At 54.4% G+C, this 13,956-nt stretch overlaps 1 protein-coding gene across 2 annotated transcripts; it reads left to right on the plus strand.

Annotated features, from left to right (window-relative positions):
• The first annotated feature begins 69 nt into the window (after window positions 1-69).
• DCST1 (DC-STAMP domain containing 1) lies at window positions 70-13,521 on the plus strand. 2 transcript variants are annotated; one of them, XM_087827654.1, is made up of 16 exons: window positions 70-130; window positions 447-584; window positions 653-727; window positions 4,407-4,535; window positions 4,880-5,019; window positions 5,763-5,988; window positions 6,090-6,233; window positions 6,774-6,895; window positions 7,296-7,453; window positions 9,399-9,498; window positions 9,612-9,707; window positions 9,831-9,957; window positions 10,289-10,405; window positions 10,887-11,029; window positions 11,168-11,284; window positions 13,270-13,521. In XM_087827654.1, exons 1-16 carry the CDS (start codon window positions 70-72, stop codon window positions 13,519-13,521), a joined length of 2,145 nt encoding a protein of 714 aa, XP_087683780.1. The 2 variants fall into 2 exon arrangements, with proteins under 2 accessions (XP_087683780.1, XP_087683781.1); XM_087827655.1 differs by lacking the exon at window positions 653-727.
• The last annotated feature ends 435 nt before the right edge of the window (window positions 13,522-13,956 follow it).

Consider the following 13,956-nt stretch of genomic DNA (forward strand, 5'->3'; position numbering starts at 1 on the left):
CAGAGCCTCGCGTCCCAGAACATCCTTGAGGAGACTTCTGAGGGGAGAGTGGGCCCCTCAGAGCAGACCATGGACACCAGCGATCACCAGCACAGAGCAAAAAGACAAAGGAACAGACAGCCCCACACCAGTGAGTCCGTCACCCATCTTCAGGGCACCGCCCTTCCTAGCTCCTCCAGCCCCAATCCTCTCGCCCCCCTCTCTCCTCCAAGACCCCTCCCCGTGCTTTGGGGTCCCCGCCCCTCTCATCAGTGCCCTCCTTTAGAGGAGCCCTTCTTCTTTCCCTCATGTCTGTCCCACTTCCTTCAGATCCCTCAAGTTTCTGCCACCCTCACCTGGGCTCCCCCAGCCTCTACCCCCCTGCAAACCCCTAACCCTAATGAACCACAATCTTGGCCAGAAGACAAGGTCGTGGCTCTGATGAGCTAAACTCTTTGACCCCTCAGCGGTGCTGAGGCTCCTGAGCTGGGGACTGCCCAAGTGCTGTCATCGATTCGTGTGGCGATTCCTATGGCGCCAGCCAGGAGAGTTTCCCCTCACTGCTGTCCTGCTGGGGGCAGGCACTGGGGGACTCCTGGCCATAGGTGAGTGTGGAACAGAGGTTAGGGGTGGGACCCATCTTTTGATCTTTGGCTTGACCCTGTCCCCTTAGGTCTCTTTCAGCTCCTGGTGAACCCCATGAACATCTATGAAGATCAGAAGATGATGATATTATACGGCTTGGTGGGTTAGTGCTGGGCTGAGGACGGACATCCAAGGGGCCTGTGGAACAGGGCCTAGTCTTGGGTCCCCGGGAAGGAGTCTGAGTTTGTTTCTTCTGTACCCCAATGTGGCCTCAGCCTTGTCTTTGGGCTCTGAGGGGAGATCCAGAGGGAAGAGGCCCCAGTCTGTGGAAGAAGACACAGTCCTTCCCCTTTAGGGTCTCTCCAATCAGATGACTCCCTATTACCCACATGATGCAGTCCAAACCCCACAGCCCACCCTAATCCCCTTCTCTTCTCCCTCTCTGCCCTTGTTTCCCGCATCCTCTTGATAAATTCAATTCACTCATGCGGCACTAACTGCGCGCCTGCTGAGAATTCAGCAATGACCAAGACTGACAAGCACTCAGCTCCTTTGGAGTTTACATTCTAGTGGCGAGAGTTAGACGTTAAATGAACAAGAAATAAGCAAGAGCATTTCTGATAGTTACAAGCGGTATGAAAAAAAGTTAACCAGGGGAATACGACGGAAAGGGGCTGGGGAGCCACCCTAGCTTGAGTAGTCAGGGAAGGCTTCTCAGAGAAGGTGACATTTGAATACCAGGAGGTGTTGGTCTGTAAGAACAGAAAGCCCACCTAAAAGGGGTTTAACCACAGAAAAAGTTTATCGTCTCATATAGTAAGTTTCAAGCTAGAGTGCGATTTGGAGTTTGGATAATTGAACAGCTCAGTAAACCCACCAAGGACCCCGCTTCCTCTCACCTTTTGTCTCTTCCATCTTTGGCCTGTCAACCACTCCTCCTCAGGTCATGAAGTGACAGCAGCAACTCCGGACATCACATATTCATATGACAATGTCAAAAGACCAGAGCATTCCATCTGTTGTCTCTTTTAAGAACAATGAAAACTTTCCTGCAATCCGCCAGCCGGCTTCCCCTCACGCGCTTGCTCAGTGCTGCAGCACATGCCCTTTCCTAAACCTGTCCCGGGCAAGGAACGGGGGGCTGGTCCCCACCAGAGCTGAAGGAACTCACCTCTGTGGGAGACCAACAGGAAACTGCCTTTTCTCTCACCACCATATTCAGACTTGTTCTGTCACTGCTGATCTTTCACGTGGACCCTGAGCTTTCTGGTTACTTTCATTTAGAAGACCTAGTCCTGCTTCAGTAATTAGGACTATTATTAGGTTTAAAAGATCCAATTCCGTCTATATCAAAATTTCAATCTCAGTTCCTACTCAGGCTGCCCCACCACCACCGCCTCAGCTCAGGTCTGACCCCTGGTGGGGGTCCTGTAATGGAGAAGGGGGCAAGGCCAGTCCTTTACTTTTTTCTCCACTTTCTTCCCCTCTGGTTCTTCTGATGTCAGAAAGGGGATTAGAAGAATTAGAGGAAAAGGGACAAAAGTCTGAAGTCACCAATACTGATGTAATTCCTCTGTGTGACACAGGCACTCACACCCTGGCTGTCTCAGGGGCCCGCGTATGGTCTCTTTGTAGGCTCTGGGTGGACCCTGCAGAGCCCAGGTTTCTGCTGAGGGCAGTTCTTTTTGGCTGACCTCAGAAGAAGCTCCCCACAGCTTCTGCAGACAGCCCACAGCGTCTACTTTCTGGATCCCTCCCACAGGCAGGCACCCTTTTGGATGGGGAACCTCACAGATGACTTGAGACCTGCTCCCCTCCAGAATGGCCACTTGTCCCAGAGGAAATGCACACTCCTAGCCCTACCAAACTGGGAAAGGGGGGCACCGTGCAGCTGCTCTCTCCTGCCATGATGAGAGTATGTACCACTCTCACTCCATGACTCTCCCTGGGCTCTGGACTCTGGTGGTAGCCCAGGTCCTGTAGTTCAGCAGGAGTCTAGCCCAGGAGAGATGACCAGGTTCCCCTTCTTGAAGCACCAGTCACTACAGGGCTCTCTTGGAGTCTCTCACTCAACATGGGGAAGTGAATGTCCATTCTCTTAGCAGACTTGCCTCCAATGTCTGCCTACTCCAACCACTTCTCTCCACTTCCAAAAAATTCAGATTTCTGGTTTTGTCTTTATATAGACTGGTTAGGGTGGTGGGGTGAGAGACTAACTTTGTTATTTGGGAGTCAAAAGAGGGGGTTTACAGCTCCATGGGGCTCTCTTTAGAATGTAGGGCAACTCTGTCAACTATCATTCTCAGCTTGAGTCTTTGGTCAAAGAGCCAAAGCCATAGAAAAAGCCCCTATCAATGTCCTGTTTTACCACGATTGGATTAGACAAGTCCAGATTTACTCCCAAGGGTTGGGGCAAGGGCAGGCCATTGCTCTTGAATAAAACTCAAGTTATATTAGCAAGAAAGAAGGCAGAAAAAACTGTTGGGTGGCACCCGACAGGGCTTGCAGCAAACCTGTATGACTAGGTGGAGCCAGGCAGGTGAAGAATAGGGGGAGGAGTGCTCCTGGCAGGGGGAACAGCCAGGGCAAAGGGCTGAGGGGAGGAATGAGCTTGGCATGTTCTAGAAACAGCAGCAAGGTCCGTGTGGGTGGACATGGTGGGTGAAGGGCTGAGTAGCATGAGGTCACTTCAGGAGGGAGGCAGGGGTCAGATCACAAGAGTCTGTAGACCACGTTGAAGGAGTTTGGATTTGATCCCAAGTGTGGTAGAAAGTCATTGGATGGTTTGAAGCAGAAAGGGGACATGATCTGATTTATGTTTTTACAAGATCATTCTGGCTGCCTTGTGAAATCAAAGTGTAGATTAGCAAGAGAGGAAGTAGGAGGCCAGTTAGACCCAGTGAGATATGATGGGGACTCTATGAGAGAAGTGGAGATGGAATGAAGCATAAAGACTTGGGATTTGCTTTGGAGACCTTTGGGTGAACACTCTATCAACACAGGAATCTTCTAGGTTCCCTGACCAGCTTATGCTATTCCTTCGGCCTGGAATGCTGTCTGCGCCTTCTAACAACAGTTACTCAACTTCCAGGCCCAGCTGACACATCACCTCCTTTGTCCAGCCTTCTCAGCCCCACCCCTCCCTGCAGAAATGCCCACTCCCTCCTTTGCTCCCACAGCTCTTCATAAGCACCTCCCTGTGCACTAAGCACTTCGTGCTGTAGTCATTTGTTTACTCGTCTGTCTCTCTCCCTGGATTATGAGCTTCAAGGAACTCACTGTCTCCTCTCATAGACCACGGGGAGACACATGTGAAACTGCTAAAACATACCAGGAGGTACATGCTTGAGGGCTGAATTAGGGACAGAGATTATGGTGCTGTAGGTGTCAGAGCATGGTGAATATTAAGGTGGCTCTGACCTCTCTTCTGACTGCTCTGCGCACCAGTGCCTGTTTCCAGAACTTTTCTCTTGTTCTCTCTGCTCCCTCAGCACCTAGGTAAGTGTGAATTCAACCTGGAAATGGGAACTGTTGGCCCCCTTCCCTAACACAAACATACACTCATGTGTACACACACACGGTCAATCACCAACCATGGCTTTTCCATTTCCAGCCATCTCTCCAAGCCCTTCTAGAGACTGGCACACAGTTGAACTCTGTAAATGGCTGTTGAATAAGTGAATTAATGAGTGGCCTAAAAGACCTATCACAGTCAGTGTAAATGGGGACAAGAGCAGTATGGTGGTGGTTCTAGAAGGAAGGGGGTGGGGGTGCTCTGGTAAACCTGGTAGACAAACCAGCTTCCTCACTCTGCCATACCACCTCCTGGGCTCTCCCAACAGGCTCTGGGGCCATGGGCTGGGGGATCTCCCCTCATATCCGTTGTGCAAGCCTCCTGCTAGTACCCAAAATGCTGGGCAAAGAGGGCAGACTCTTTGTGTTGGGATACGCCTTGGCCGCCATCTATGAGGGTGAGTGTACCCCTGGGTACCAGTTAGTGCTACTGAAGCAATGACCTTGGGTGGGACACCCAATGGGAGCCAGGCCTGGTGAAGGAGAAAGGGTAGGAATCTAATCTCAGCTGCTTCAACTTGCTGTGTGTCCCTGAGAGAGTTCCTCCCTATCTCTGAGCCTCCTTAGTTTGCACAGGTGAAAAAACCAGGGGTTGAGTGAGATGACCTCTCACAGGCTTCTGGGCTCCATCGTATACAGTTCTGGATGGTGGACACTGCATGCAGAATGGGAGCTAGGGGTGGGCTTAAGAAAGTCACTTAGCAGTAGAGGGAGATGACTCATCAGGGCATCTTCCCCCCAGGACCGATGACCAACATTCGACGCAACCTCAACGAGGTGGTAGCATCGCTGGGCTGCACCGTGGACCTGCAGATCAACAACACTCGTTCAGCCTGGCGCGTCTCCGTAGCCCCACTGCATGCATTGTTCAAGGATCTGCTGGTCAGGGCCCTACACGAGCAAGGCCTAGGGGCCCCTTTTCCCAGGGGGCCTAGATGAATTGAGTTGGGAGCTGTGATCCTGGATTTATACTTTCCCAATGGGGGCACTGCTGGCATTTTTTCAGGACTGTCCCCAAACATTGCAGGATGTGCCTCGGGCCTGGGCACTAAATGCCAGGAGAGCCCCCACCCCCAGTCATTGGGACATGCCTTGCCCCACACACATTTCCAAACACCTAAGTGGGAGGAGGTTCTTTGGGCAGCTGAACTAGACTGTTAGGAAATTGGGGGCTTTGACCTTGAGGATTCTGAGGCTTTGAAGACCAGGGGATTAAAGAATTGGGTGTTGGAGACTGGGATTTTGGAGGGTTGGAGAGTTGAGCTGAGGAGATGGGGGTTGAGGGTCTTGGGAGTTGGGGACATTGAGATGGCATAGTGGTCTGAGAGAAAGGTGATGTGGGGTGAAGTCTAAGGACCTGGGGAGCCCTTTCCTGACTAGCAAGGATCTGGGATGGGAGGCCTGAGGAAGGGCCACAAGCCTAAGAGGTGAGCAGAGCAGAGGCGACTGGGGAGAGGAGAGGGCTCCCAGGAACTGTAACAGTGGAGAATTCAAGGTGAGAAGCTTACCTATAGGCCCGAGGTAAGAGCCCAAAGCTCTTGGCAGGGCTCTTGACTAACGGCAGGGAGGAGAAGCTGTTGGGAAGCAGAAGCTCTAAATCCTTATTCCTGACCCTTTACCCCCAGAGCAGCCAAAAGACACTGAAAGCCGACACTAAAAATATCTCCAACTCCTTCGAGAAGGACCTGGATGCCCAGGTGAACAGTGAGGCTGGCTACACATCCAAGGATGCCGAGGGCTTGGAACAGGAATCCCAACAGCCGGGGAGGCTCAGCCCAGCTAAGGCCTTCGGATCCCGCCGCCTCTCCACACAGAAGTTGTACGAGCTGAGGACGAAGCTTCGTTGCTCCAGTGAGGGGTGTCCCCGGGTGGGGCCGGGTGGGGCAGGCCGTGGGGCCAGGGCTCCAGGGCATGGTGTGGGGACCTCAGACAGCCCTCGCCCCTCCCCGCAGGCGTGGTGAACAAGGCCATAAGCAGCTGCCACAGCTGGTTTGACAAAAAGCACCAACAGTGCATGCAACGTATCTGGATCCCGTTCCTCAACCACCTGCTCTGCCTGCCCATGAAGTTCAAGTTCTTCTGTAGCATTGCCAAGGGTCAGCACAGTGGCAGGAGTGTGGGAAGCCCCGGGGCTAAGGAGCTGAGTCCTTGGGGTGCATGGGATAGGTGTGGGGAGGGAAGCGATCAGGCAGGGAGGCTTTAGGCTCTGAGGACAGTCCCCACAGAACCAGCCTTTCCACTGACTGGCTTTGTCACCCAGCCATGCTCTGAGCTGTCTTGTCATCTGAAAGATGGGCAAAATAATAGTGCTTATCCCACCCAGGGAGTTTGAGGGTTTAAGGCGATAACCCGTGTGAGGCAGGTAACAGCTGGCACACGGAGGAGTTGCTCTATGAACATCGCACTCTCTGTTAAAATTTGGTATGGCCATGCACAGGTGAAAATGGGGGGAAATCAGGCCTTGTTCCCAGGAAAAAGAAGTCAAGGGGAGCAGAGGGAATACTCAGGGTGGTAGACAGTCTTGGGCGGGGAAGCAGAAAGCAGGGTCCAGAGGATCCCGGGAAGGGCAGCCCGGAGGCTGGGCACAGGGAGGACCTGGATGCCCAAGTCCCTGATCTGGCCTCGCTGCCCGCCAGTGATGGAAGTTTGGTGCCGCAATCGCATCCCAGTGGAAGGCAACTTTGGGCAGACCTACGACTCTGTCAACAAGTCTATTCATGGCCTGGACGATGACTTTAGAGCCAATATTAACTACAGGGTAGGAGGCAGGGGCATGTTGGAAGGGGTAGGGGGGTGGGGTGGGAGGAGGGCACAGGGAACAGGGCCTGAGGAAGGGCAAGTGAGGGGGCACAGGAAAGACGCAGCCAGATGTGAGGGAAGGGGGCAAGATGGGGATTAGCACTGGTGTTGGGGTTGGGGGACAGCAGGAGGAGTGGCGCTGAGCCTGCGGTATGCATGGCCCTGCTTTAGGGCGGACCGGTCAGCCGGGTGTGAGACGCTGTCAGCTTGCACAGATGCAGGGGAGCAGAAGGAAGCGGCAGCTCCCACAGGTCTAGCGACAAGCCAGGGGACAGGACATGGGTGGGGTGCCGGGGAAAGATGCCCCGGAGAGGCTGGGCCTGGACCTGTGAGGCTGCAGCACCTCTGCCGGCCCTCAGGAAGAGAAGCAGACTGCGCTGCTGGGCCTCAACACCAGCTGGGAACACGTGAGCGCCGAGATGCGGGATTACGTGCGCCGCCAGGAGGCCCAGCTGGAGTGGGTCTTGGGGCTGCTGAACGCGCTGCTGTCCTGCACCTTCCTGATTGTCCTCCACGCGTGAGTCCTGAACCTCTGCTCCAGGAGGCCCCTCCTCAGCTCTAAACAGGGGCCCTGCCCTGAGGGCGGCTGTAAGGACGGATCGTCAGAGCCAGAATGTTCTTGTGCCTTTAACTTTGCCTTTTATACAGCTGGGTTCGTTGTTTACACAAAGTCTAAGGAAATGTGGGCATTTTGTCAGAAGAAACAGTACCCGTGTTCCCGCCACCTTAAAAGGGTGACCGTCTTCATTTATCTAGCTCCTTCCAGCCTTTATCCCAGTGCTGACTTTTTATTTTCGCTTTGACTTTTGATGTTTTCCTTGCCCTTCATATTCCCCTTGGCTCTGACTTTGTGCCATTTTTATCGCCCAATTCTGCTTTCATTTTCTCCTGCCTGCTGCGTTGGCAGCTACTTTCCCTCCATTTGGACCAAAGTCCTCAACCCCACCCAGCCTGGCGTCCAGCTGGGCTGCCCTGGGACTTGCTCTCCGTCCCCTACTGACCTCTGGACCCTCTCTGTTTCCTGTCTCCACCCCCAAATGCCTGAGGTGGGCAGAGGCTGGGCAGAAGCTGGCAGGGACAGCCACAGGGGCTCTGGCTTTGTCTGCCCCTGTTTGTAGGGCCTAGAGCGACTGCCAGTGAGTGGTTACGTGTGTGTCTGTGAGAGAACAAAGATGAATGAGCCATATTCCCGCCCTCAAGGAGCTCATGGTCAAGGGCAGACAAGAGAGGCACCCGAGACACAGAGATGATTCAAAGGCTGTGGGACAGGTGTGGGAGGTGCCCCTGCAAGAGCCATAAATGGGCTTCAAAAGGCTGCAGATGGGGAGCCATGGTCTAGGAGAGAAAGAGTGTTCTCTTGGGCAACGATCCTGGCATCTGTGGGATGTGGAGGTCAGAGGACTAGGTTGAAGTGGGCATGGCCAGAACAGTCTGGAAAGCCCTGGGGGCAGTTGCAGGATGGACTGGGGAGAACTGAAGGCAGGAGTCCAAGGTGGGTCAGAGGTTAGGGAGCCTGGTTGGAGTGGGGCATGGCAGGAAGTTGGCCTGAGAAGGCCAGGGGAAGGGAAAGGTGTAGCAAGTCTCAGAACTAGCTTGTTGAGGGAAGGAGGGAGGCAGAGTCCAAAGACATTTCCAGGCTTTTAACCTGGGTGAGGTCACTCACTGAAGGGGCAGCAGTGGTGAGAGGGCGGAGCCCAGGCTCCGGAGGCCTTTGCACAGTAGCGACAGGTCTCTCCACAAGGGGGCGCTCACAATCTTTCTTTGCATGAATACTTATTTCTACTTTAGAGGGAAAAAAAAATGTATGGATTATTACAAGGTCCCAGAAGCAATATCATTGGAAGTTATGTTTCACAGTTTACAGAGACTATTTAATGTAATTTTATAGTTTCAAACACATTTTCAACAATTAACATTCTTTTCCTTAGGAAACAAGCATTATGTGGGACCTTGGGAGAGACACAGAAGGGTTGCACATGCACATGCGCGCACACACACAGAAAACACTGCTGAGTTCGAGGGTGTGTCAGGGGAAGGAAAATGGTGGTTGGGGTGAGTGTTGCTTGAAGGGACCTCCAGGAGATGATGGGTAAGGACTCAAGTGGTGAATGTGGGAACCGTAATGGATCAGGCGATTCCTGAAACCTTGAAGGGTTCCCCCCATCTCTGTGCCTTTGCTTCTGCTGTTTCCTCCACTTGATATTCATCTTGCAAGATCCACGCCTGGAAAACCTTCCCCTACGTCCCATGCAGGGACCTCGTGGGCTCCGCCTCACCTCTGTTAGGTCTCATCAGTTGTGTGGATGTCTTGCGCTGGGCTGACGGAGGGCAGGGCAGAGCTTCTAGGGTGCAGGTGATGCTGAGTGTGTGCGGGCCGGTTGGCTGAATGACGGTGCCTTAAGGAAGACCAGGGGTGGGGGGGAGGGCAGAGAACTGGAAAGAGATGGGGACACCCTCCGCAGGTCGTTCTCCTACATGGACAGCTACAATGGGGACATTCGCTTTGACAACATCTACATCAGCACCTACTTCCGTCAGATTGATGAACGCAGGAAGAAGCTGGTGAGTGGGCCCGGCCCTGCCCCAGGGCCCGCTGCTATGTGCCCTGTGTGGCCTCAAGCTCCAGGAGGGCAGAGGGCCCTTGGTGCTCCTCACTGTGGGGACATTTTTTCCAGGGCAAACGGACTCTGCTGCCGCTGCGCAAAGCCGAGGCGAAAACTGTCATCTTCCCCTATAGCCTCACTATCCAGGCCTCAGAAATGAAAAATGTGGTGAGGATGGCAGGGGAGGCAACTACCGGCACAGATCTGAGCGTGGAGGGCGAAGGCATCAGAGAGGGCTCCTTGCCAGGGCAGGCGGCCCTGCCCCGCTCTACCCCTCCTGTTCTTGGGCAGATAAAAGAAGTGTCAGAGACACTGCCTGTGATGCTGCTGCTGCTGGTGCTGTGTGGACTGGACTGGGCTCTCTACTCCATCTTTGACACCATCCGCCACCATTCCTTCCTGCAGTACTCCTTCCACAGTGAGCCCACACCCCCAGGAGACACCCCCCTGGAGAACTCCCACCTCACTCCAATTCTTCCAATTTTGTCACCTCATTCTGGGTCTCAGTCCCTCTCTGCCCTCATCAAGGTCAAATCTGAGCCCTGCAACCTGACAGCTGTTACCGGGGCCTTCAGTTTCCAACCCCTTTACATCTACAATAAGAAGGGGTCAGCATTCAGTGAAGGGATGGAATGTGCAGTTGAGAACTATTTCTATGCCTGAACCTCTCCCCATCCCCTTAACTCCAATTCATTCCTAACATACCCCCTACCTCCACCCCCCATCCCATGCCCCAATCTTTGCCTCAGGCAGTCATAAATTGGAGGTGAAAGTTGGGGGAGACTCCATGCTTGCCCGGCTTCTTCGGAAAACCATTGGGCTCCTGAACACCTCCTCGGAGGCAGTGGTGGAAGCAAACAACTTGCGTGAGTGATGCTGAGGTTTCGGATGAGAGGAGTTGAGGGCTGAGGGGCAAGGGTCTTTCCAAGGCCAAGAGTTGGGGGACTGGGCCTCTGGTGTGGTGAGATAAGGGTCAGCCTGCTTGGGTTGGGGAATCAGAGCAGGAAATATCAGGTCCAACTTGAAGAGTTGGAGGATGACAGACTTGGGTGAGAGGAGTCTGAAGGCTCGGGCCTTAGGGCCAGAAGGTGCCAGTCCTCTGGAGCAGCTCTGTCCAACAGACCTTCCTGCTACAACTGGAATTGTCTATATCTGTTGAGCAAATAGCCAAATGGACCTAGCAGCTACAATTTTCATGGCACAGCTCTTCAGGGGGAGGGGGAAGCAGGAGTAAAACGGTATCAGAGGCCTAACCTGCACCCTCAGTGGATGGGGAATTCAACTAGGGCTGCGCTGTCCCTCAGCTGATCCTGGCCAGACCTTTGACAGGCCTCCCCCAACCCCCAGCCTGTCTGCCTCAGCCCCTGTGCCTGAACGCCGGAGACTATGTGAAGGCTGGAATACCCACTGGCCTGCTAGTGTGTCTCTGTCTGCTCCAGGCTTTCGGCTACCGGCTCCGGAGGGTCATCGCAGCCTTCTACTTTCCCAAGGTACACCCTCCCCTGACCTCTCCACCCCTGCTGACAGTGCTCATACACACACCAGCTACCAGCCGCATGCAGCTCCCCACAGGATGCTTCCCACCCCAGCACCGTCACTACCACTGACCCTCCTCTCCCTGGCCCCAGCGAGAGAAGAAGCGGGTCCTGTTCTTCTACAATGAGCTCCTGAGGAAAAGAGCAGCCTTCACCCAGCTGAGGAGGGCGGCCATCATAAGGCAGGCACAAGAGCAGAAGAAGGCTCAGGTAAGTCCAGGCCTGCGCTCCTGTGGCTCCTGGCTGGGTCTGAGACCTGTGGAGGAAGGGATCTCCCTCAGTCCACCCCCCCTCAACCCCCAAGGCCCCAGGCCTATTGAAGCTCAGTGAGTTCTGACATGATTCATGCCAAGGGTCCTGGTCATCCAGCTCCTAGAGGTCAGGGCTATATCCATCTCTGTACCCCAGAAGTCAGCCCAACCTGAGATACTTAGTGGACCACCAGGAAACAGGCAGAAAAGGGGGATCAGATTTGATACAGTCTGGTCAAAGAAAAGCAAGAGGAGTTCATCAGAAACGAGGGACCCAAGGCAAAGCCACAGGTTCTACTGAGAGGACTGCAGACTGGAAGCTCAGTGCAATTCATAGGAGAGGAGAGGCAGGTGGGCTGGGGGCCAGGGAGGCCTCATGAAGGGGCACGTAGCATATGGAAAGGGCATGGAGTTGGAAGAACCAGGTTCTAGTTCACACTCCCTCATTAAGCTGCATGGCTTTGGCTACAGTGCTCACTGGACCTGCTTTGCCCTCTGAAGAGTGGGGAGGTTAGCTCTGTAAGGCCTGCTCACTAGAGACTAGTGATAGAGTGATGTCCAAGCGTAGGGTTCTGGTGCCAGGGGGCTTGGGTTTAAACCCTTCCCTTATTACTGTGACAACTGTGTGATCTTGAGCACTGATTTAAATGCCATACCTTGGTTTTTTCCTTCTGTAAAATGGAGTTAACTACTCCATTTGATTGTTGTAAGGATTAACTGAGTTTCACTGTCATGGAGCAAGCACATAGAAAGTTCTATATACATGTTAGTTGTCATTGTCTGACCCTAGGCAAGTGACCACCTATCCAACCATCCGTTTTCTCACCGGAAAAAGAGCTGATGATGATAATAACAATATCTGCCTTATATGGTTATCGTTTGAATTGAGTTAATTTACTTACAGTTTCTTAGTACAGGGCCCAACAAAACAAAACAAAAACAAAACAAAACAAAAAGCAATGAGTGGCACCCGTTCTCATTTGATCATCCCTAACCAAGCGCATAAAAGTGAGAATGTCTGCTTAACTTTTCCCTCCACTGCCCGGATTCCCTATGCCCCGTGAAACACAATAGGGACTGAATAGATAGCTGATAAAAAAATGAACATACTGTGATTCCATGACCCGGTCCTGAAGTAAACTGGATTTTGATGGGCAGATAGAAATGTGAAGGGCATTCATTCCAAGCTGAGGGAACAGAATGTGCAAAGACTAAGAATCCAAACGAAGGGTATGCCAAGTGCCAGGGCTAGTCTAAGGAGACACTGGCGCAGAAGATGGAAAGTTCGGGAAGGGGTAAGCTGGAGCAGAGGCTAGAAGGGACCAGACTGTGGAAGGCTATGAAAGCCAAGCCCAGGAGTTCTGCCTTTGTCTGGCAGGCAGTGGGGCTCCTGGAGTGTTCTGAGCAAAGAGTGACCTGATGAGGTGGCCTGTGGAGAAGAATCCCTGGCAATTGAGCATAATGCACCAGGCTTGTGATTTGGAATCAGGGTGCCTGGGTCCAGCCAGGTTTGATTGCTTACTGTCTGTGTGCCTTTGGGAAAGTCACTTAACCTTCGTGAGATTCATCTTTCTCATCTGTAAAGTGGGGAACACAATAGAGATATTCTTATCTGTCCCACGCACTTCTCAGCCCCACCCCGAGAACCAGATAAGATGATCTATGGGAAAGTGCAAATGATGGTCGTTGCTGTTACCAGCTGGAAGAGTCCAGGCTGCACGCTCCCACTGGCGATCGTGGAGTGCGGGAGGCAAGCTCTCTAGGACCCACTTCCATAGCACCCTTACCCTCCGGGGGTCTTCTTTGCCCCATCAAACTTCCTCCAGCAGGTGGGCATTGTCACGCCTTGAGACTTCAGACGAGAAGCGCTGTCCAGTTCCCCTCGCGCCCCTTTCCCCAACCTCGCTCCCCAACTAGCTGTAATGCCCCCTCGCCCCCCAACAGATCCACCACCTGGCGGGCATCCTGCACCGCCGCTGCCCCTCCTTGCGCCCCTGGCTGCGCCGGCGCTGTGTGGTGTGCCAGTCACCGGAGACGTCCGAGTCCTACGTGTGCCCGACTCCGGACTGCGAAGCCGTGTACTGCAGGCCGTGCTGGGAGGACATGCGGCGGCGGTGCCCGGTCTGCACGCCCCGAGAGGAGCTCTCCTCCTCCGCCTTCAGCGACAGCGACGACGACGCCGTCTACGCGGAGTGAAGGCGCTCGGGCTCGCTCGCCCACCTCGCCCCTTCCTATTTAATAAAATGCCTTGTGCACTCCCCCGCCCGCGCTGCGCAGGGGTCTGGGGGGCGGGGGGGCGCGGGGAGCGAGCCGGGCGCTGTTTGGGGGGGGCTGGCCGCCTGACCCCCGCAGGGCCGGGCGGCGCACTAGAGGCGGGAGGGCAGCAAAGCTGCTGGGAAGAGGTCCGGACCTGCGGCCGGGTGGAGACGCGACGCGCAAGCTGGTCGGACCGGCCTCGGCTCCCGCCCAGCGCGGTAGCAGGAAAGCGGCGCCGCGGAGCGGAGCCAGCGCGAGTCCAGGGCTGGGTCTCGGCTTCCCGCGGCCGGGCGCGCGGCGGGGCGGGGCGGGGCCTGGCGGGGCGGGGCCTGGCGGGGCCCCGTGAGAGGGGACGGGGCGGGGCCGGGCGGGGCG

This window comes from Miniopterus natalensis, chromosome 19, assembly GCF_054644295.1.
Source record: "Miniopterus natalensis isolate mMinNat1 chromosome 19, mMinNat1.hap1, whole genome shotgun sequence".
NCBI lineage: Eukaryota > Metazoa > Chordata > Mammalia > Chiroptera > Miniopteridae > Miniopterus > Miniopterus natalensis.

Bases quoted from the DNA above. Each gene is read 5' to 3' on its own strand.
- DCST1 (XM_087827654.1), top strand. From the start codon at position 70: ATGGACACCAGCGATCACCAGCACAGAGCAAAAAGACAAAGGAACAGA. The intron at 728-4,406 runs GTTAGTGCTGGG...CTCTCCCAACAG, and splicing joins GATATTATACGGCTTGGTGG to GCTCTGGGGCCATGGGCTGG. The intron at 10,406-10,886 runs GTGAGTGATGCT...CCCAACCCCCAG, and splicing joins GGTGGAAGCAAACAACTTGC to CCTGTCTGCCTCAGCCCCTG.